Source organism: Bombina bombina, chromosome 3, assembly GCF_027579735.1.
Source record: "Bombina bombina isolate aBomBom1 chromosome 3, aBomBom1.pri, whole genome shotgun sequence".
Taxonomy (NCBI): Eukaryota; Metazoa; Chordata; class Amphibia; order Anura; family Bombinatoridae; genus Bombina; species Bombina bombina.
The window spans coordinates 248,390,587-248,415,427 of record NC_069501.1 but is presented as its reverse complement, the minus strand read 5'-3'; the positions used below and the strand labels follow the sequence as shown (position 1 = coordinate 248,415,427).

The 24,841-nt window shown below is 36.0% G+C and overlaps 1 protein-coding gene across 4 annotated transcripts in view; it reads right to left on the bottom strand.

Moving 5' to 3' along the window:
• Positions 1-24,841, bottom strand: part of MYO1C (myosin IC) — a 567,598-nt gene that overhangs the window by 377,855 nt on the left and 164,902 nt on the right. Inside the window, exons 1-2 of one of the 4 annotated variants that reach the window (XM_053706239.1) lie at positions 24,206-24,265; positions 9,873-9,900 (exon numbers count right to left, since the gene is read on the bottom strand). The exons of 1 other annotated variant lie outside the window; for it this stretch is intronic. In XM_053706239.1, the coding sequence (XP_053562214.1) occupies positions 9,873-9,881 (9 nt within the window). In that variant the 5' untranslated portion in view covers positions 9,882-9,900; positions 24,206-24,265. Of the gene's footprint in view, positions 1-9,872; positions 9,901-21,247; positions 21,270-24,205; positions 24,327-24,841 lie in introns of those variants that run through there. 2 more of the 4 variants (XM_053706241.1, XM_053706240.1) reach the window with 2 other exon arrangements.

The window sequence follows — 24,841 nt, the reverse complement described above, 5'->3', positions numbered from 1 at the left end:
AGTAGTACATTGCTGCTCTGGAGCCGACCCTGCAAAGGTGTTAAACCATTATATGCGAGCAACAGTGCAATGATAAAATAAAAAAACAAAAACCAGTAAGGAATTAAATTACCTGGATTTTGTCAAGCCCTGTAAATGTGTATTAACGTACACATACATATAATTATACACACTGCATTACAGTAGAGATCTATCTATACATGTATGTGGTAGTGCGTCAGTAGTCAAACACAGCAGGCTGCTGAACATACATGCAGGAATGTTATTTTATGAAACAGCAAACGTGCACCGCACAACCAGCGAGATCAACAGACCCTTGATAATGAGACCTGGTGAAGGCCGTCACTTAGGATTCCATATATGTTGTGCCTGGTCATTGCTGGACACTAAGCATGGTTGTGCCAAGACTAATATGTTACAGGATATTTACACGCTAAAAACGTGAGACTTCACAGTAACTGCGTTATTACATGTTGTAGCATAAGCTTTTCCAGTCTTTTCACTGATTTCTGAAGTATGACATCTCTTGACAAAATGAGGTGGAAGAAAACATTAAGCAAGGTAGCATCCTCATATGGATCCATAGCATGTGTCATGTGTAAAGACAGGTGAACCATTAATGGAAGGCAGAAGCATTACTAAACCTCAATGGGCAGCAGGGCAAAGGCTGCAATGGGGACCCCCATATCAACAGTGCCCTTTCTGGACGTCTGCAAGCAGCACAAGCTGAGCTGGCAGCCGCCACACAGGTGCTGCTTTTTTGTGACTAGTCCTTCCTTCTTGGTTAGTCCATATCTGAGGATATGCACAACCTTTCTGTATGCTACACCTTGATACCCATCTTGGAAACCCTGCTACCATAGCTTTAAATGCAAATACATAAACTTTGCTTACACTGCAAGATCTGTTTTGTGGGGGGGAGCACCCAGAGGGGGACACCTGTAGCAAAACCAATACGGATTGCAAGGCCAGAAAGGCACCTTAGAAGAGAGCAGGCCGGTTTCGTTAAGAGTCCTGAGACACCTGAAGTTACGCCCCAGGAATGAGGTACAGGAGAGCGATTGCAGATCTTCCTTCAGGAGTAGAATAGGAAGCAGCTTGTGAAGTGCCACATGCAGCATCTTGGCCATGTGCAATATCCTTGTTCTACCATTCTGAAAAACTATTGGTGGGAAAGAAAAGAGAATACCGATATGATTTGGGAAATGAAAAACAGCGAGCCTGAATAAGGGACTGTGTCTGTTCTGAGCTATGAATCTCGTACACACACCCCCAGATGTGTTTAGACTTAATGAGAAAACAGACAGATGAAGAAAGATGCTTTTTTTCTTCCATACAACAATGAAAGTGCTAGTTTGTGTCATCTTGTAGATCTGCCAAAATTCTTCCTTCTGCCACCAACACATTGGACTATTAATTTATGGAGTGCATGTTTAGCTTCTTCGCTGACAGTAACTAGAAAACACACTGCTTGTTTCTTCAAGAACGAATTTAGGTTGGTGCTATTTGTTTTGTCAATACTATTGAGCCTATACGTTAGTCAACATTTCATTTAATTTTCCACTGTTAGTATTCTGAAATCTAAAATCTAGGTATCCGCATAATTATTATTGTTACTTGTATTGTGATTACAGATTCAGCAGTGCTACACACGGAGGTACAATAGGGGGAAAAAAAGGCAGGAAAGGTAGTCTGGCACAAAAGGATTACAGGGTCCTAGAACTTACAGTCTAAGTGGTAATAGGAAACAAAAGGTGGTATGTTTCATATAGCACTACTATCGGTATTATTCACAGAAAATGTTGACAGCCAGGTGGGAGCAGATTAATACTTTGCAATATTACATTTTATGTTCTCTATAAATATTACTTAAAGGGACAGTCTAGTCAAATAGAAAACTTTTACGTTTCAGATAGGGCATGCCATTTTAAACAACTTTCCAATTTACTTTTATCATCAAATTAGCTTTGTTCTGTTGGTATTCTATGTTAAAAGCTTAACTTAGGTAGGCTCATATGCAAACTTTCTATGCCCTTGAAGGCCGCCTCTTATCACAGTGCATTTTAGCAGTTATTCACAGACAGTGCTAGTTCATGTGTGCAATATAGATAACATTGTGCTCATTCCTGGAGTTATTTAAGAGTCAGTACTGATTAGCTAAAATCCAAGTCTGTTAAAAGAACTGAATACAAGGTACTAAGGGTAAAAAGTGTATTAATATAACTGTTGGGTATGCAAAACTGTGGAATGGGTAAGTAAAGGGATTACCTATCTTTTTAAACAATACAAATTCTGGAGTAGACTGTCAAAAGCTTGGATTGCCTAATATAACAAATTGATTTAATTATAGTCTGTGCAACAAACAGCGAAAATAAATAAATAAATAATAATATTAGCTCATTTTAGCCGGGTGGTTAGTAAACTCAGCAGGTGAGTGCGCCCATTAGATCCTGTGGAGAACACTGTATCAATGTGACAAATGGTATCGTTGTGCCAGCTTATAAAGACCTGCACAACAGAACACACTGCGCAGGGTTTTTCATGTACACTTTTGCAGTTTAATGATGGAATTTAAATATACAACACTGTTGGCAGCGCACACTATAAATACAAGTACATGTGCTACCTGGATAAATGACTTTCTTTTTAAACCTGGATAAAACTATCGTTTCATGGTTCCTTAACGCTCAAAGGGAAATGCATCAGATTACCAGCACCCAGTTGTGAAATTATCTGTATAGACTTCAGTTATTGCAGCACGTTGGCACTGTTCTTGGCACCAGTAATCCACTAGGAGAGTGAGATTCAGCCCGACTGTGCAAGAGGCTGCAGAAATGAAAAATTCCATGTTCCAACCCAGCAGGGGAAGGGCAGAGATGAGGGAATGTGGCCTCATAACCTTTGTTATCTTTTAAGTATTAGGAAATTTCCACTCCCTGAATATTTGTAATGAAAAATTCTTTATTTAGGAGCAAACCAGCTGTTCACAAAGAGGAGACTCCATGTGAAATAGCACAAGGGTGTTAATGGCAGACACAGAGAACATAGCAGGCATTCCTGACAAGCCTACAAGCTTTAGTGAGAGCCTGGGTGTGAGTGACATCATCTGAATTCCAGCAACACCAACAGCTCACAACAGAAGAGACATCTGACCAAAGGGTGTGCTATACTAACAGCACATGACAGGATCCTACTTCATGTGTATTGCTAGCACTAAGAACTCATTTAAATTGTTCGCAAACACACAAAACCAAAGATAAGACACACTACACTGTAAATACTATTCTGAACATTTACAGAACAGAGAAGGTAGACAGGATAGTGTGTGCATAGTAAGTATAGGTCCAAAACAATGGTAGCCTCACTGGTAAAAAGAACAAGGTCCATAGATGCTGTGGATTGGAATAACATTGTTTGGTGTCCACATAAACCAACATTTTGACCAAAATTTGTTCAAAAATCTAGAAGTCAGTTTTTCAGTTATATACTAACAAACTAAATAAAAGCCATTCTTTAACCTCTTGATTGTCAGAAATATAAAGTGAGGAGTTGACCCCTTTATTCTACAGGCATTCAGAGGCAATCAAGGAGTTAAATCACTGCTTCAGAAAAACCAGCAAAATTGTACCAGAATTTCAAACAAAGCATATTACCTACATGAAATGCAGGGGCCTCAATGCTCTGATTCCTTCCCTGTGTGCATTAGCTATTGACATGCACACGACAGGTGGCTGCAGAATTCATTAGTTATAAAATTGGAATAGTTATTAAAAGGAAAAACCATGTTAAAATTTGTACTCACAAATGATGTAGGCTGCAAATGATAACATTACATTGATATGGTAAATGTGTACTAAAGCAAGCACAAACTTCAAATGCAGCAAACACACTTAGGTCCTGATGATCAAAAAATGTCCGGCATGGGGAGAACTCAACATTTTTGGGGTTTTTTTGGAGCATTATTTTGCAATGCATGCATAACTTTCTGTAACTAGATTAAAGGGACACTGAACCCAATTTTTTTTCTTTTGTGATTCAGATAGAGCATGCAATTTTAACCCCTTAATGACAACTGACGTACCAGGTACGTCATGCATTAACTAACAGTTAATGACAATAGACGTACCTGGTACGTCAGTTGTCTAAGAGAGTGCTGGAAGCGATCGCAATCGCTTCCAGCAGCTCTCAGGGTATTGCAGTGATGCCTCCATATGGAGCGTGCGGGGGCGCGCCCGATTACATGGCCACTGACACCAATGAGAAAGGAAGGGGGGACAAAAATGAATGAAAAATAAATAAATATATAAGGATCTGGGAGGGGGTTGGGGTATTGTGGGGGGCTGCTACACTACAGAAAACATTAAAAATGGCAAAAAATTGCAAAAAACAACACTTGTTTTGGGGGCAAATTGGGTACTGGCAGACAGCTGCCAGTACCCAAGATGGCGGCAATTAGGTAGGGGAGAGGGTTAGAGAGCTGGGGGGGGGGGGATCATGGAGGTTGGGGCTAAGGCAGGGGTCCATCACAGCTAAAACATTTTATTTTTTTTTATTAAAAAAAAGAAAAAAACTCCTTTTATTTAGTACTGGCAGACTTTCTGCCAGTACTTAAGATGGCTGGGACAATTGTGGGGTGGGGGAGGGAAGAGAACTGTTTGGGAGGGATCAGGGGGTGGGATGTGTCAGGTGGGAGGCTGATCTCTACCCTAAAGCTAAAATTAACCCTGCAAGCTCCCTACAACCTACCTAATTAACCCCTTCACTGCTGGGCATAATTTACGTGTGGTGCGCAGCAGCATTTAGTGGCCTTCTAATTACCAAAAAGCAATGCCAAAGCCATATAAGTCTGCTATTTCTGAACAAAGGGGATCCCAAAGAAGCATTTACAACCATTTGTGCCTTAATTGCACAAGCTGTTTGTAAATAATTTCAGTGGGAAACCTAAAGTTTGTGACAAAATTTGTGAAAAAGTGAACTTTTTTTTTTATTTGATGACATTTGGCGGTGAAATGGTGGCATGAAATATACCAAAATGGGCCTAGATCAATACTTTGGGTTGTCTTCTAAAAAAAAATATATACATGTCAAGGGATATTCAGGTATTCCTGACAGATATCAGGGTTCCAATGTAACTAGCGCTAATTTTGAAAAAAAGTTGTTTGGAAATAGCAAAGTGCTACTTGTATTTATGGCCCTATAACTTGCAAAAAAAGTAAAGAACATGTAAACATTGGGTATTTCTAAACTCAGGACAAAATTTAGAAACTATTTAGCATAGGTGTTTTTTGGTGATTGTAGATGTGTAACAGATTTTGGGGGTCAAAGTTAGAAAAAGTGTGTTTTTTTCAATTTTTTCCTCATATTTTATATTTTTTTTATAGGAAATTATAAGATATGATGAAAATAATGGTATCTTTAGAAAGTCCATTTAATGGCGAGAAAAACGGTATATAATATGTGTGGGTACAGTAAACGAGTAAGAGGAAAATTACAGCTAAACACAAACACCGCAGAAAAGTCATTAAGGGTAAGAAAATTGAAAAATGGTCCGGTCATTAAGGGGTTAAAGGGACATTCTAGGCCAAAATAAAACTTTTATGATTCAGATAGAGAATGTAATTTTAAACAATTTTCCAATTTACTTTTATCACCAATTTTGCTTTGTTCTTTTGGTATTCTTAGTTGAAAGCTTAACTTAGGAGGTTCATATGCTAATTTCTTAGACCTTGAAGGCCACCTCTTTTCAGAATGCATTTTAATAGTTTTTCACCACTAGAGGGTGTTAGTTCACGTGTTTCATATAGATAACACTGTGCTCGTGCACGTGAAGTTATTTGGGAGCAGGCACTGTTTGGCTAAACTGCAAGTCTGTCAAAAGAACTGAAATATAGGGACAGTTTGCAGAGGCTTAGATACAAGATAATCACAGAGGTTAAAAGTATATTAATATAACTGTGTTAGTTATGCTAAACTAGGGAATGAGTAATTAAGGGATTATCTATCTTTTAAAACAATAAAAATTCTGGTGTAGAGTGTCCCTTTAAGCAACTTTCTAATATACTCCTATTATCAATTTGTATTCATTCTCTTGCTATCTTTATTTGAAAAAGAAGGCATCTAAGCTTTTATATTGGTTCAGAACTCTGGACAGCACTTTTTTATTGGTGTATGAATTTATCCACCAATCAGCTAGAACAACCCAGGTTGTTCACCAAAAATGGGCCTGCATCTAAACTTACATTCTTGCATTTCAAATAAAGATACAAAGAGAATGAAAATTTGATAATAGGAGTAAATTAGAAAGTTGCTTAAAATGTCATGTTCTATCTCAATGTGGGTTCAGTGTCCCTTTAATAGATCTCTTTCTAAAATTTGCCGTTATAAAATTCTTTGAGGAACCTCACAGTACTGATGAGAAGTGTTAGATAATCTCTCCAGAGAGGAGAACTTTTTAGATCATTGGGACCATAAGAATTACATTTCCTAAACTGTGCATTTTAGAACAAAATACATAAAAAGAAATCAAATCACTATTACATTTTCAATTTCATACAAATACATTTTTGCAGGTGGTTGTATTTGAGTTTTAAAGGAAGAATATTAGCATGAAAATGTCATTCATTAACTAAAACTGACTTAAAAAGAATTGCCATAACTTTTGCTTTACTGTTGTGAAATATAAATGGCAAATTCTACGGAAAAAGATAAGAGCTAAATAAATAAACAGGTACGGAAAAAATCCACTATATCAACCCTGTGCCAACATTTATCAAAACAAAACCGCCACACAAAACGCACTCTCCTTCGCTATCAGTCATCTGAAAAGTAACTGGATTAAAATTAAAAAAATGCAGTAGATAGGAACACATTCTTAAATTATAGACGCCAGCCGAGAAAGACTAATACTGCAAAGATTCAGTGAAAGGATTTCCACAATTCATAAAAGGTCACAAATAAAAAAAGAAAATGGAGGCGGAGAAAAGATAATTAGAAATGTAAAATAATAATTATTCATTGGTTCTAGAAAAGAAAAGAAAAAAAAAACACCACACACCTCCCCAGCACAGTGTAAAAGAGAGAGAATGAAACAGCAATACTGAAAGATGAAAAAATACTCTCCCCCAGCCCCCACAGTAAACAGATTGCATATTTGCTTATGCAAAATTCAAGTCAGAAAGACCTTTGCCAGCCAGACTAGGGGTATGCATGTGGCAATTATCCAAGCACCATATCTGAAACATCTGGATCAAATAAAAAACAAACACTCTGTATAATAAAAAGGCATAACTGCATTATCAGTTCAGTGAAGGGGCAATGCTAAGTTCCAAAAAGAAAAGAAAAAAAATTGGGGCTAGAGCCCAAGACAAAACTCAATTAGCCCCTAACCACAGTCCTTGGCTCCTCCTTTAGATACGGTTTACCCAAAAGGTGGAAAACATAAACCCATAAAAAGATTTTTGTGAAACAGCATGCAACAAGCGGCCAAAAGTTATATATCCCTTAATAAACATACAAGGGGCAGTTCTATAGCCTACATTCATATTGTAAATGGTGATCAGTGACTGCACAAAAATAAGAGTTTCTGCACGTTGGAATAAAATCCTTACCAATTCTGGCACTGAACTCCCAGGGTTTCAGCCACGTTTATTAAATTCTTTGCTTCAACTGTTGCCACCAAAATTTGTTAAACTCTACAAAAGTTTGTTCATATTGAAGATCGCTTCTTAATTGAAAAGGCCAACTCCACATTAGACAAAAAAAACGTAATGTGGATATGGTGATTATGTCTGTTCAATCTCTCTTCATTCACTTCTGCCCAGTGACATCATTGTGCACATACAACTGCTACTAATCTCCCACAAACATCGCCCCAAAAGAGAAGCTAGTGATCCAGACTTTATAAAAGGGTAATATATGAGACAAGAGAAACTAGATTACAAAGTTCCATTACACAACTGACCAGACAGGCATCTTTAGCAGACAAGAACTCACTGCCAAATCTACCCATTGTCTGAATCCTGTGCTCTGTTGTGACAAGTATGGAGCTGTTGTCGACTCCTTAACCCCTGCATAATTGCACAACTAGCATAACAGGCCTATGAAAAAAATCTGATTACCCTGTAATGAAAGAAATTTAGCACTGCACTTTTTAAAAGCACATACACCTTGAAGCAACTTATTTTTAAGACCTGCTTTACATTAAATTATCACTATAAACTCCCAAGAGGAGACCTATCAACTAGACCTTTTGTAAATTGTGTATTTTTTCCTGACAGCCTGTGCAGATTTCTGTCACAAACCACTGAAGTGAAATAATTATGCAGCTGAGCATAAACCTCTTAGAGAGACATACAGTCTTTATGTAGCTTTATGAATATCTGTACCTGATAGTGATAATGTATTTAATCACACAAGGATGTAGATAATACATTTCCTTTGGGAGCTGAACATTGATAAAATGAAGGTCCTGTCTCCTATCAAGCATATCACAGATACTTAAGATTGTTTGCAATTCACATAGAAAATTTTACCCTATGCATTTGAGCTGTAACAGAACGGGAGAATATCTGTAACCAGCTCGTTACTGTAAAGTGACTGACAAGTGCATATTCCTGGTTATGTAGGTAAGGACAAATCCAGCTTTACTTTAAGCATTTCATTGCTGGGAGGGTGGGTAGCTTCTTCCAAAAAATAAATAAATAAAACCAATTAAAAAAAAATAAAAAAATAAGAAAAAACAAAGCTGGTCATTTAAATGTAATCTAAGGAAAACAAATATAAAAAAAATGTCTGCAATGCATTGTAAGTATTGCAGTGTTGTATTATATATCTGGTCGCCTGCAATCTTTTTTACAACATTGGTAAAAAAAAAGAAAAAGAAAAAAAAGGTGTAGGTGCAGCCTATCATCTGCCCATGACCACACCCAGAGTGCACGCTGACATAGAGAGTCAATCAGAAGCTCACGTTAAAAAGGGGCATTAAATACTGTTACTTTAGCTGTTTAACAGCTCAATAGGAAACCTAGTTTACAACATGGCAGCGTTCATTTCTTTATGGAGGCTAAAATGTTACACTTATTTCTTTAATATTGAAATAACTAATAGAAATTTAACATTTCTGAGGGGGCCTAGCCCATTATTTAGAAAACAAATATTTGGGTGAGATGGAGGCAATGGCAAGAGTCAGAGACATTTTTTAAATGCTGCAAGAGAGGAAATTTGTTCCACATGTATAATTTCACTACTAATCCATTATTTACCTCAACTGTTGGGGAATATTTCCTTAGGTCTATAAGCTTAAAAAGGGTCATTACAGTGAAAAAAATCAAATACATGCTCTTATTCATGAGAGCATGTCATTTTATCACTATCAAACCTGCAAGCCTTTGTGTTTAACTCCACAAAAGAGGTTAAACACATAGTAGAAATACTACTCGAGAGCCAAAGAACTGCTAGCCCCAAGTGGAAACTGACGCTGAGCCAATTAGCAGCACTGGTGATATGACCAAACTTTAAAATAAAATGCTATAATATTGTTATATAAAATGTGAATTTTCACCCTGGGCCTTCAACTCATTTGCTTTGGAATAATTAAAAAGAGACATTAAAGTAATTAATAGCTTTGCTTTTCAGCCTTTTTTTTTTTTTTTTTTAATACTTGAGCAACAAAGCTGTTGACTTTTTCAGTTTAATATCCCTTTAAATGTGTTAACAAATCACTATTGCCCTTGTTATAGAAATAAATAATGCAATACAGAATGTGCATCGATTTGAAGGAAAATAAGAACTTTATGTTGCATGCAACACACTGTAAACGGAAGCACAGCATCTGTCACCCTAGTAACACATCTCCATGCAATTATTGCACTTACCTTCCACATGACGACAAGTTACTGGGAGCTAAAGGACCAGACATAAAATAATAAGGTTACAGTGTCACATACATTCCCTCTGCGATGTGCACGGCAAACGCACTATTTCAAATGTATTAATTACAGTATCTTTGTGTAAGGAAGACGTCTGCAAATAATGTCCCCTATATAGATTTGTCATCAGAAACGTCCATAAATGTTCTACAGACTCCGAGTGTCAGGTGTACACATCCTACATAATAATAGGGGGCATAAAATGTATTTATTACAGTATCATTGTGTAAGGAAGACGTCCCCTATATAGATTTGTCATCAGAAACGTCCATAAATGTTCTACAGACTCCGAATGTCAGGTGTACACATCCTACATAATAATAGGGGGCATAAAATGTATTAATTACAGTATCATTGTGTAAGGAAGACGTCCCCTATATAGATTTGTCATCAGAAACGTCCATAAATGTTCTACAGACTCCGAATGTCAGGTGTACACATCCTACATAATAATAGGGGGCATAAAATGTATTGGATGCATAAAAACTATACCTCAAAAATCTGAAAATATTTCATTATTAAAAAAATCCCAGATGTTTATTCCAGAATGATAGGATTTTGCTTAGCACAGGTAAAGAGACTGTTTAAAACTTTAAAGGGGTATGAAACGCAAACATTGTCTGTTGTGATTCAAAGAGAGCATACCCTTTAAAAAATAAAAATCAAATTTTCTTCTATTATCAAATTTGTTTAGTTCCCAAGTTATTCTTTGGTGAAGATACCTAGGTAGGCATCTGGAGTACTAGATGGCAGGAAATAGTGCTGCCATTTAGTGCTCTTTTAAAAAGATAAAATTCTTGCAAAACTGCTGCCATATAGTGCTCCAGAAATGGGCCGGCTCCTAAGCATATGTTTAAAAAAAATATATATATATATATATATATAACAAGAGAACGAAGAAAAATTCATAATAGAAGTAAATTAGAAAGTTGTTTAAAATCGCCTGCTCTATCCGAATCAAGAAAATGTTGGGGGGGGAGGAAATACGTTGGGTTTTATATACTTTAACTTAACCTGAATGTCAATCAGCTGAGGAAAAAAAAAAAAAAAAAATAAGAGAAATTGCTCTTTTATACTATAATATATATTTTATTCCCCCCACATACTGGGTAAAATATTAATGTTTTGTGTTCTTCAACCAGGTGCAAAAAGCTGTAATACAATTAATGAATAGCCAGGACCCCAGTATGATCCTCTACAGCAGTGATTTTTAACCTTTTTGTTGCCGTGGCACACTTTTTTACATTAAAAAATCCTGTGGCACACCACCATCCCAAATTTTAAAAAAATCACACATTGTAGCCTAATACAGCATATATATATATACACATACACACAAACACACACATACTGTATGTATTGTGCTGTTATGCCATGCATCCTACAAACTACCCCTGCACTGGGAGTAAAATAATATGTCACACTGTTGTCAGTCTGCCGTGGCACACCTGAGGATCTCTCACGGCACACTGGTTGAAAAACACTGCTCTACAGACAATCACAGCAAAGGACAGGTGAAGTTTTAAAAGCATAGGGCAGTATCCTTTGTTCTTATGACGCACCAAGGAGCATGAAAAAATAGAATTCATCTAAAATAGACATATAGGCTAGGCAGAAATGATTTATCAAGGTACGGCTTTCAGCATAATTTGCTATACCGATATCCATCTGCTTTAATAGTTTCTTAACTGGGGCGTTTCCCCATCCATCAGACTCTACACTAATAGTTTCATAAGATATTTGCAGTAGCTGGCTGCATTGTGTTGTATTTCCTCTCCAACATGCACAGGGTTGCAAAAGAACATACATACATATATACTGCTCAATTCTGGAAACATTTGAAATTACAGCAACTGCCATTTGTACAAAAAAAATCAACCAATAATTAATCAGTTCTGAAAATCTTTAGTTAAAGGATAGAGTATCTGCTAGGATTATTTCTTTGTTGCAGTAAGAACTACATTAAATGGACATGGAAACCCAAATTTTTCATGAGTCAGACAAACCATGCAATGTTTAAAAAGCTTCCAATTTAATTCTACTATAAAATTGACATTGTTCTCTGTGCATCCATTGCTGAAAAACAGGTAGGTAGACTTAGGAGCGTTCAAGTCCTTGAAGTGCTAAAATGGGAGCATTCTTGCAAGAATGCTTTTAAACAATGGTATAGATTGTACAAACACTGCTGCCATCTAATACTCAAAAGCATTCTTGCAAAACCACTACAATATAGCTCTCCAAACACACACTGCTTACCTAGGCATTCTCTTCAACAAAGAATACCATTAGAAAAAGTTCAATTTGATCAGAAAGTAAATTGGAAAGATTTTGGGTTTAAAATGTTTATTAGCATGCAGGCTACCTTTATTATGTGCATGCTAAGATGTTTAAATACATTGCATTTTTAGCACTTCTAGGCAGAAATTTAAAGTGATAATAAATTCTGACAAACTGCTTCACATATTTCTAAAGGTCTTATCCTAACTAGCATATCTATTTGCTTTTTTATTAATCAATTCATCAGCACACTGAATTATTTCACATTCATTACCACTCCGTTGCCGTATTAAATCCAGCCTAAGATTTTTGAAGATCCTTCTTTGAGTGGCATCTGTTCTAGCCAATCAGTCTCACCATGCTCCCCATGAAAAAAAGTCTATCTGCACGCTCCCATGCTCGGAACGCTGACATGTTATTGAAATGCGCATGTGCTACAACTTACGCTATTTGCGCAATAAGGGAAATGATTGACTGTTTGCTTTAAACAGATGCACTGTTTGCGAAGCAACTAATTCACTTATTATATAGCGCAAATAGCGTAAGTTGTAGCGCATCCGCATTTCAATAACATGTCAGCGTTCCGAGCACGGGAGCGTGCAGAAAGACTTTTTCATCGGGCGCATGGTGAGGCTGTGATTGGATAGAACAGATGCCACTCAAAGAAGGATCTTCAAAAATCTTAGAGAGAGGCTGGATTCAATACGGCAACGGAGCGGTAATAAAAGTGAAATAATTCAGTGTGCTGATGAATTTATTAATAAAAAAAAAAGCAAAATCGATATGCTAGTTAGGGTAAGACCTTTAGAAATATGTGGAGCAGTTTGTCAGAATTTACCATCACTTTAAGTAATGAGGAAGTTACTCACATGGTTTGCCAAAATGAATGTCTTATCAAAACATAGAAATATAAACTTACACTACACCCTTACTTAAAGGAACACTCAAATCAAAATAGGGGAACAAGCAGGGGAACAAGCTCCTACTGAGCATCTGCACAAGCTCACAGGTTATATGAATACTAGTCTGTTATTGGCTGATGTCTCACATAATACAGGGGGCCAGAAAATGGGGGGAGGGGATACATTTGCCAGAAAACAAAACAAAAACTACTGCTTATTTGAAATTCAGAGTAGGTGTTATTGCATTGTCTTATTATTATGCACTTATTAATTATGCAATTGTACTATATTGAGTGGTCCTTTAAGATCACAGAAACTAAACAAATGTATTTACATTACATGGCATACAAAGAAACAATACTAAGGAACTGCTAAGCAATTAATCAATGTTTTTTCTATCCAGTGTAATCATACCTTGGTGTGCTCTGGTAACTATTCAAGTGTGGATCATGCCAAGGGCAAACTGGAGGCTGTTGTATACATTTATGGACTTTCATCATCAATAAAAAGGTGTTGCTATGGCAAATTGTTATCTTGGTGTCTCCTAAATGGTGGCTGTAAACCTGGTCAAAAAGTGCATAAATGTAGTAACATTTATGTTTATAAGTAAGTGCTTGGAGATATCATCCCAGTCAAGTGTGCAGTGCCTTTATTTTGTGGGCATTTGGGGCACTTTTAGACTATGAACTAGAGACGTGATCTCTGGTTAATTTTCTGAGCGCCAATTGCTACAGTGAGTTCGCAGTAGCAATAACAAACTATTTGTAATGGCTGGTTATTTATCGCAGGCTTGTAAACAGGCACATTTTCAGGTAAAATGGATAATTAAGAACACATTAAAGGGGAGAAAAATTTACAGTACATTGTCCCTTAAAGTTGATAGTAAAATTATACAAAGTAAATTATTATTATTCCAGTTACATTTAAATAAACAAATACAATTTAAAACAAAAAAAGCGCACAATGTCTCCTCAACATAAAAGCAAGTGTATTGCGTAAAGGTTCAGTCAAGCAGTAAATGCCATCATCAAGCCAATGTCAAATTATATCTACTAATAAAACAAATGACATCTTAGTAATTGTAAATGGAAGTAAAAATTCAGTGAACATTGAATGTCTCCAATGATGACCTTGTAAGCAATCCTATAATTAGTGCGTACAGCGGACCGACAGGCAAACACATTCGTACGCACCAACCTGAATCTTACAAGTCTCCATGACCGGTAACTCGCACGTGCATCTGGTAACTCGCACATCTCAGAGTTTAAAGAAGCAGAGTGCATATTACTAAACTGCTTTGTAAGGTATTGTGAGGTAATAGCTTGTGCTTGAATGTCAGCCATTGTCACAGAACCAATGATAACCTATTAGGGCAAACGTTGGTCTTGCTATCAAATGCCTAGCTATTCTATGGAGTATACTAAACATCATTGTGTCCATGTTTTACTTTTTACACTAACAGGAACCAAAATGAAAAACATTACTAGAGTTTGTGCCAACTTTACAGGCAGCTAATCCCACACACCCACTCCAAATACCCTCACATACCTACTCGGAAGAGAGCCACACAAATACACTATGGCAGAGAAGCTTCTGGGCCGTTTTTTTCACTACTGCAAGTCTGAAGCAAACAAATTAATTCAAAGAGGAGCTTTGGTGAACTTTACTCAAAGTAAATAAATGGTTTGAGTGCGCACACCCTTTAAAATTCACAAGTTTTGAAGAAAAAAAAAAAAAAAAAACTCCAAATGCCTGGCAGTAGGCAATAAACTGTTACTATTTACAATGTATAAAGATAACGCCAAGCTATTTTTTTTTTATAAATTAATCAGTGCTGAACAGTAACATCAGATGCTTTAAACACTATCTCAGATCTATACAGTCACAGTGAAGCGAGTTATCTCACAAGTGGCCCAATACATTTACTGCGCTAGCAACAAACCCAGGTCCTGTGCCAGTTACAGACGCACACATGGAAATCTTCCACCGTTTGACTTGCAAATCATTTAGTCACAACCATATCAAAATACAAAAGGCCTTTCTCATGTACAAATCTTGTCTCTGTGTATCTGAGCAGGTAAAGGCAATTTATATGGTCAATAAAACAAACACCATCAGGTAAACTGATCAGCAACCAGAAAACAGGAGTAGCAAAGAGGAAGCGTTAAACATTACCATAATTTAAAACATGTATTGGTTTACAGGTGCAATGAGACTGAATAGAAAGCTGAACACACATTTATTTCTATAAAGTCATAATAGGTGCAATAACCTCATCAAGGCTAAAAACACACACACACCACTTTAAAGAGACCGTGAACAGAGATTGCAACATACAAAGGTTCATTTTGCACTGAAAACAACTTTGTTATATACATTACTTTCATTATTTTGCTTCCTTTGTTAGTTCTCCAGTTCTGAGAACTAGAAGTGCACACTGCAGACTTCAAACCTAACCCTGCCATATCTGTCACTAGTTGGCTTCAACAACGAAATTCAATATTAAAATTAGGCAGCTACACTAAAGCACCAGCTCAATCACGTGTTGATAAAATGAAGAATAAAGCAGTTTTAAAGCTTTATAATATATTGCAGCAGGTGACAATTACATTGCAAATAAACTGCAGAGAAAAAAAAACAAATAAAAAACAAAAAAACAAATAAACTAAAAATGTGTTTCCTTTGCTCTTGGTCTAATATCGCATAATTATAAGGTAAAAATGTAGCAATGAAAAAAAAAGGTGCCTTGCCAACAGGAACGACTTACATTCAGGAGTCACAGCTTTGCAGACCAGGAAAGTGTAGGGGTCAGGGTTGAAAAAAATCCTGAGAGACAGTTATCAATCAATCAGCTGCCGCTTTGCAGCACTGCTCCACATTTGACCATTTTCTTCAAACAGCGCTTTGCTCTGGATGCTCTGTGTTAAGGAAACTTTACACAGTGCAGCCAAAACACATCCGGATGTGGAGCAGTGCTGCAAAGTGAAAAAGCTAACAGTTCCTTTATCTGTCAGGTTTTTTTGCAGATATGCATTTTCTGCTATGACATCTCATATCACAGCATGTTCTGCCTTGGGGATGTTAAGATAATGAACTGCAAAGCAATGAAGATTTGGTAACAAAATGCATGTGGCTAGCATTGTAATAAGTCCATACATGTTTCTTCAGCCATGTAAGTGGTAGGTGGAGTTTAGATAATGAAAAACAATTGTAGCAAACAATGTGTTAATGCATGTTTAAAAAAAAAAAAAAAAGAGAGAAGGGTTCACACTCAACTAGACTGAACTTATTGCAAGACTAAAAAAAAAAAAAAAAAAAAGTATTGTTGTTACAAGGTGTTCACCCACAGTTTTATTATTTTTCCTGCTTTTGCTTTAATTTAAATAAGAAAACTGTAGTTTATCTACAACCATTAGAGATGCTGGAGTGTATTGTGAGGAATGCAGAAACCCTGACCTTCCTATATACTGCAAAGTGTGCGCTTGATTTGTGCAGCAGCACATTTATAGCTGTCCTTATCAAGGGGTGTGTCAATAAATGGATTCAAAGAAAATGCACATTTTGCTAACAAAAATTACTTTAAAACTTTATTGCATATGTAGCTCTTTAACAATGCACCGTTTTATTTCTGATGCATATAACTTTATTTGCCCTTTAAATAAACCAGATACTATTCTGGATGTGACATTGTTACACATCTTGCAGTACATTTTCCCAATCTCCTTTTATGCTGATTTTTAACACAAACATTGTTCTCCACAGGAACTATTTAATGGACACAGAACATGGTTTCCATTTAAGCTAAAATTATATATATTTTTTAAATTTACAAATAACAGAAAAGGTTATAATATTGCATGCAAAGTATTACACTGTCACCACCCAGCTGGCAACATTTTGTTGAGAACAGAGCATACCCATCTATATCTCTCTCACAAAAAGCACTTGGAAATTTCACAACTCTACTCAATACAAAAACACTCAATATTACTTTGTGCAAAAAACTTATTCATTCTGTTATCTTATGGCTTGAAGGATTTAAAGGGACATAAAACCATGGTAATTTCTTTCATGATTCAGAAAATTATTTCTATTATTAATTTGATTCATTTTCTTTGTATCATTTGTTAAAAAGCATACCTGGTAGACTCAGGAGCTGGGAGCTAGCTGCTGATTGGTGGCTGCACAAATATACCTCTTAATTGGCTTGCTGATGCATGTGGCTAGTTCCCAGTAGTGCATTGCTGCTTCTTTAACAAAGAATACAAAAAGACTGAAGCAAAATTGATAATGGAAGTGAATTGGAAAATTATTTAAAGGGATATGAAACCCCAATGTTTTCATGTATTAGATAGAGCATACACACACACACAACCGGGTACATCTTTAAGACTGATCAGAACTTTTACCAAATTTGAATAATATCACTATAATGAGTGATACTTTCAAAATAATATCCGAGATGTAGAATGTGGAGAGACTAATGCAGAAGAGACTGGGATAAATGCAAGGGCAGACACATTACCATAAAATTTTTATTTACTTTAACCCTTTGAGTGCTAAGCTTGATTTGAGGGGTTTTTATTTTTTTTAAATATATATTTTTAACTTTTTTTAGGTTCAAGACTTATACCTTTGGAAAGGTTAGACTATTACCCCCATTTTCCATGCCCCATTTCCCTATACGGTCTATTGTATTTTTAAATGTTTTCTTTCGTGATTCAGATAAAGCATGAAATTTTAAGCAACTTTCTAATTTACTCCTGTTCTCAAATTTTCTTTATTCTCTTGGTATCTTTATTTGAAATGCAAGAATGCAAGTTTAGATGCCGGACCATTTTTGGTGAACAACCTGGGTTGAACTTGCTGATTGGTGGATAAATTCATCCACCAATAAAAAAGTGCTGTCCAGTGTACTGAACAAAAAAAAAAAAAAAAAAAAAAAAAAAAAAAAAAAAAAAACTTTTTCAAATAAAGATAGCAAGAGAACAAAGAATAAACGATAATAGGAGTAAATTAGAAAGTGATGATTTCTCTGTACAAACTTTATATGGCCTTGCATGGCGTGGATTTTGTATCTTGATTATTTTACCGGTCATAAATAAATAAAAATAAAAAAACCTGCATGCTCTATCTGAATCACAAAAAAAAACAATTAAGTTCAGTGTCCCTTTAACTAAGAATACCAAGAGAACAAAGCAAAATTCAAGATAAAAGTAAATTGGAAAGTTGTTTAAAATGACACGCCCTATTTGAATCATGAAAGTTTATTTTGGACTTGACTGTCCCTTTAACTCCTTAATGATCAAGAACATACAGGGTACGTCCTACAAAAAATGTCACTTAGTGACCAAGGAGGTACCTGGCCTGTACGTCCTCAGGGTTTTAAAGCACTAGAAGTGATCATGATCGCATCCAGTTGCTTTTAGGGTATTGCAGTGATGCCTCGATATTGAGGCATCCTGCATTACCGTTTTTAAAGCATCCGATGCAGAGAGAGACACTTTGTGGCCCTCTCTGCATCGGCCAGCATGGTGCTGATCATTGGTGGGTGGGAGCAGCTGCAGGGAGGCGGTCCATGCTGGTGCTTGTTCCGGATCCGTTGCTCCGTGAGCACTTGAGGCGGGGGCGGGGCTCGGGAGCATGTGCGCGCACGGACATAACCATTTTTAGCAGTAGGTAAACGGTTCAGTTTAGAATAGGGAAAGGGATCCAGGAGGGGGAAAAGTTGGTTTGGAAAGGGATCCAGGAGGGGGAGGGTATTAAGGGGGGGGAGGAGCTACACTACAGAAAATGTAAATTTCATATTTATTTTTATAAAATTGCACATTTGTAAGTAAAATGGGTACTGGCAGATAGCTGCCAGTACCTAAGATGGCGGCCATTAGGTTGAGAGAGCTGTTTGGGGGTAATGGGGGATCCTACACTTAAAATATATATATTTAAAAAAAAAAAAAAAAAATTAACGCACCTTTATTTTTATACTGGCAGACTTTGTGGGGTTGGGGAGGGAAGGGAGCTGTTTGAGGGGGGTCAGCGGGTGGGATGTGTCAGGTGGGAGGCTGATCTGTACACTAAAGCTAAAATTAACCCTACAAGCTACCTAATTAACCCCTTAACTGTTGGGCATAATACACGTGTGGTGCGCAGCAGCATTTTGCAGCCTTCTAATTACCAAAAAGCAATGCCAAAGATTATTTATTTATATATATATATATATATATATATATATATATATATATATATATATATATATATATATATACACATATATATATATATATATATATATATATATATATATATACACATATATATATATATATATATATATATATATATATATATATATATATATATATATATATATATATATATATATATATATATATATATATATATATATATACACACACATATACATATATACACACACACATACATGCTATTTCTGAACAAAGGGGGTCCTAAAGAATAATTTACAACCACTTGTGCCATGATTGCACTAACTGTTTGTAAATAATTTCAGTGAGAAACCTAAAACTGTGAAAAAGTGAATTTTTTTTTTATCGCATTTTGCGGTGAAACGGTGGCATGAAATATACCAAAATGGGCCTAGATCAATACTTTGGGTTGTCTACTACACTAAAACTAAAATTAAACCTACAGGCTCCCTAATTAACCCCTTTACTGCTGGACATAATACACGTGTGGTGTGCAGCGGCATTTAGCGGCCTTCTAATTACCAAAAAGCAACGCACATACACACACATACATACATATACACACACACACGTCAAGGGATATTCAGGGATTCCTGACAGATATCAGTGTTACAATGTAACTAGCGCTATTTTTGAAAAAAATGGTTTGGAATTAGCAAAGTGCTACTTGTATTTATAGCCCTATAACTTACAAAAAAAGCAAACATGTAATTATTGGGTATTTCTAAACTCAGGACAAAATTTAGAAACTATTTAGCATGGGTGTTATTTGGTGGTTGTAGATGTGCAACAGATTTTGGGGGTCAAAGTTAGAAAAAGTGTGTTTTTTTCCATTTTTTATCATATTTTATAAAAACAAATTATAGTAAATTATAAGATATGATAAAAATAATGTTATATTTAGAAAGTCCATTTAATGGTGAGAAAAAAAGTATATAATGTGTGGGTACAGTAAATGAGTAAGAGGAAAATTCAGAAATGTATTTTCACTAATCAGTCCTCAGAAGTTAAAGGGAAACGAAACCCAACATTTTTCATGATTTAGGTAGAACACACATCGGTATGTATATGTATATATATATATATATATATATATATATATATATACACATACACACAGCCACCAATCAGCAGCTATAAATTAGGTTCTTTGCTGCTCCTGAGCTTACCTACAGTAAATAAATCTTTCAGCAAATGAAACAAATTAAATAATAGAGGTAAATTGGAAAGTTGCTTATATGTTCTGTCTAAATCATAAATGTCTCATTATGACTTTACTGTCCCTTTAAATAGTGATTTAATATTAAAGAATAAATGATATCACAGTATATGCTGCATTAGACTGACAATTCTCACAATTTAGTAATTCTTGAGACAGATGGTGCCAGTGGATTGAAAGCTCTCTACCATTAGGAGATTATCAGACGTCTTGCCAGTGCTACAAGTTCCCTTAAACACTTTTAGAACTGCAATTTAACTTGGATATGAATGACACCTACAATAACATTTAATGCTCAAAAATGCTCCAAAGATTTTGCGTAAATTCTCCCCATGTTGTTAGTTTCTAATAATCAGGATCGTAGTGGACAAAAATGCTTTACGGTTATTATTTTGTCCCTAAAAAGAAGATGTCTATTTTTTTTTTATCATTTATTTTCTTTTTTATTATCTATTTTTTGAGCACTAAATTTGTTAGAATATGACCCATACAAATCAGCCATACAGATCTTCTCAAAAGGATTTATACATTGCAACAAAAGCTGATCTGACTAAATAATTAGTTTATATGTGAAGAAACATACAGTACCTGAAATAGAAAAAAAAATTATATATATAAGCCAAATTGCAATGTACAATAATAAATTTGCAGATGATAAACTAAACGCTGACATGAATGCAGTGAGGTTCTTTTACGTACCATGACTGTACTTTATGCAGGTTATTTATTATATCATCGGTGAAATACAGAAACATATTGTACAATTCAAGCATCCTGACCATGGAGGAGGAAAAAATAAAACAGATGAATAACTTCATTCCAAACCGTATACGAAATAAAAGAAAAAACAAACATTTTCGCTAGGAAATACCACCAGTTGGTGAGAAAGGTTGAAATACATTCAATTGCAACAAGCATACTCCCAGCTATGTAGTGGGAAATGACACACACACGTGTGACCTGCTTGTCTAAAGCGTCTGTACTTACATTCCCCTTCATGACACAGAGCAGCTGGGGACAGGCACAGATGCAGGACTATTTCTGGAGATCAAAATAACAAACATACACAGGCCTAGTCTACATCTCACCACGCATACGCAAGAAAAGAGGGCATAATAGGGCGACAAACAAGATCATTGTAACCTCCTCACTTCCAAATTTAGAAAACAATCTACAATTGTTACAACAGAACCTTATAGTGCTTAGCTTAAAGTGAATTCATGTTAGATACTGATGATATAAACGAATGCTGCAGACTCCTCAATAATTCTGCTGGCTGCAAGTTTTAGACCCCCCCCCCACACACACACACACACAAAATACACATATGGCTCCTCTAACATTATAATAGATCACAGATCTATTGCATTTAAGCTTATGTATGCTGGATGTTACCCAATGTTTCACTGTAACTGTATATAGAACAATGTGAACCAGGTTCTAATCATTGGATGCGTTGCTATTTATGGTAACATAAAACTATTTTCCACTGTATGCAGTTCACACCATACTGGTCTTTTACTCTGTATCCGGATGCCCAATGCTTTCAAACTTTGTCTCTAAAATCAGCTCTCCAGTCTTAGGATCTTATTAACAGCAAACGGTTATTTTCCTTCTCTAAAATATCCATTGATTTATGGAAAAAACACTAGTAGTCTTTTAGATTAGGTCTAACTGATTGCCTGGTTTGTGGTCTTGGACCCCCATTTTATTCTGTTACTTTTTGCTCCGCTTACTGCCATCTGTTCAGTTGTCATTGCTGACATTGAGAAAATATTACAGAAGATGCCAACGGTACCTGTAAATTCATAAATATTCGTAGGTATCCCCACGACAAACATTCATACCTCTGCATTGTGAGACAATTTTTAGGAATTAAAGGGATATTATAGCAAAAACAATACTATACCTCTATAGCATACATTATAGGAAGCCATTAAATGTATTTGCAGTTTAAAGAAAGTAATATAAATTATATAATTATATATATATATATATATATATATATATACACACACACATATACACATAATTCCATTAGCCCTAGACAAGCAAGACATTTCTGCAAATGACTAAGAAAGTAGGCATTTTCCTATATTTAATATTAGGTGGGCTAATTACTTTCTTCTGATTAGCCTTTTTCCCCTAGCTAGAAAACAACAGTTATATTTTTCAGCTAATTTATATATCATATGTTTATTACAAAAAAAATTAAACATGCTAAATGTATTTTGCAAGAAAAAGAATAAGGCAGATGTAGAAAATGATTCTGAAATATTAAAGGAAATGAATGTTTGTGCACATTGTTCACTGGATGAAAAAACAAAATTACCACAACTCTACTGATGGACTGCGCCATGCCCCACAATAATAAAGATTTAAAAAGAAATATAAATAAAAAAATAAAAAAAAGATTTAAAAATGCCTACTTTAAAGTTGTTGTTTTTTGGGGGGGATTTTATTATTGACCCTTTATCATCTACTACTATAGAAAGCAAGCACAGCAAATCTTTGTTAGAAACAAACATTATACTGAAACAACGTAACGTGAATACATTTACAGAATGCTACATTTGCAAATGTTAATGGTATCAATGGTTCGTTTAAAATTAATTTGACATATTAAATTGGTTCACAATGACAGATGAGCTAACTTCATTGAAACATTTAGCCTTTATAATTTAATACAATACAGTTCCATTTACTTGGAGAACGTAATCATGGCATGACTTTATTGGCAGCTCACCTGGCACTATTTTCAAACACTCTACTCAGCACATCAGATTACTTTAACAAGTACATTCCCTAAGACACATTTCACTATTTCAAGAAAAAATATTAGAGAACAAGCCATGCAGTGCACTTTGCCTATGGCCAGAGAACTCCTAAGAATACAAGTATCCAGGTTGACATGACCTGTTCCAGCATCATTTCATCTCCTGAACCACTGCTGCTGTAAAAATAAAGGAATGTATATTTTGTTTTACCTGTTCACATTTATCCATAGCTGCCTCCTGTTCTTTTGATTTTCATTAATTGCTTCTATCACACTGTCATGTCTATTCTCTATATATTTTCATATTTTATTACAGCCTGTTTAACTATGTTCCATTATACTTTGAATCACATCAGTCAGTTTCATTTTTTATCAGTTTTACCTTCATCCTTTGCTTATTTGAGGTCTCTAAAGCTCTTTCATTGTTACAGACTCACATTATTACTCACCATATCTCATTCTGCAAGTCTCTTGTGTCTTTCTCACTACCATTCAGACCAATTCTCTCAGCCTATCTAAACAGAACACTCCCATTCTGAGTCTCAGCAAAATTCTCCTTAGATCTTTTTTACATTAACAGTCACTTTTAAACTACAGATTTCTATATGAATTATCTAAATATGCCTAAGCATTACCCTCACTTGTGTCAGGCTTTCTCTCTGTTTAAGTCACTTTCTCTTATTCTGTGCCTCACATTCGCCCATTGATCACACTCCTGTATCCTATATCTTACTTTCTCTTACTTGTGCCTCAGCCTATCCTAGTCTGTCGTACTGCCCCTGAACCTTAGGCACATGCACTCTTTCCATAAAATATGACGCTTTTCCCCAAGCTTTGTCTCCACGAAGACCAACCATTGCCTTTTTTGCACTGTGACTTACCTGGCTGCAGGTCACTAAACAGCTCCGCCAGCTACCCAGTACCCAAAACTCTCTCCCCCTGAGTATACCCGGCCACAAAAACAGCACGCATGCGCGTTAGGGGGCGTGACGAAGAAATAAGGAGGCGGAGGTTTGCAACTCCTCCCCTCTGACCCTGATGTCAGACCAGTCTCAGGCTGGGTGAGGTAAGGAGGGGTCTGGGGGGGAATGTGACCTCCCACCCACTGCACTGCAGCCTGAGCCTAACTAGGCAAGCGACACGAGTGTTAGGATTACATTTTTCTTTTTGTGCTAATAACGACTGCTGTGGTTTCTTTTTTTATTACTTCACTAAAGGATTTTAACCAGATTCCCGACGAAACTAATGTTATTGGTTTGTTTAGCCCCAGAACACACTAGGACTAATTAACTCCCTGGTCTCAATTATGTGCTGTAATAGTTAAATGTACATGCCAGTGTCTTATCTACGCCACCATCACTACAGTGTGTCGTCACACTGAAAGTCATCTGTAAAACTTTTCTAAATTAACCTCTTATTTTCCAGTCCCTCTCTCCTGTTCTTCCTTGAAGTACTACCTACCAAGTCTTGGTACCACTAGGTGCAGCATCCACCCACCACGAATCTCATTGCAAGTG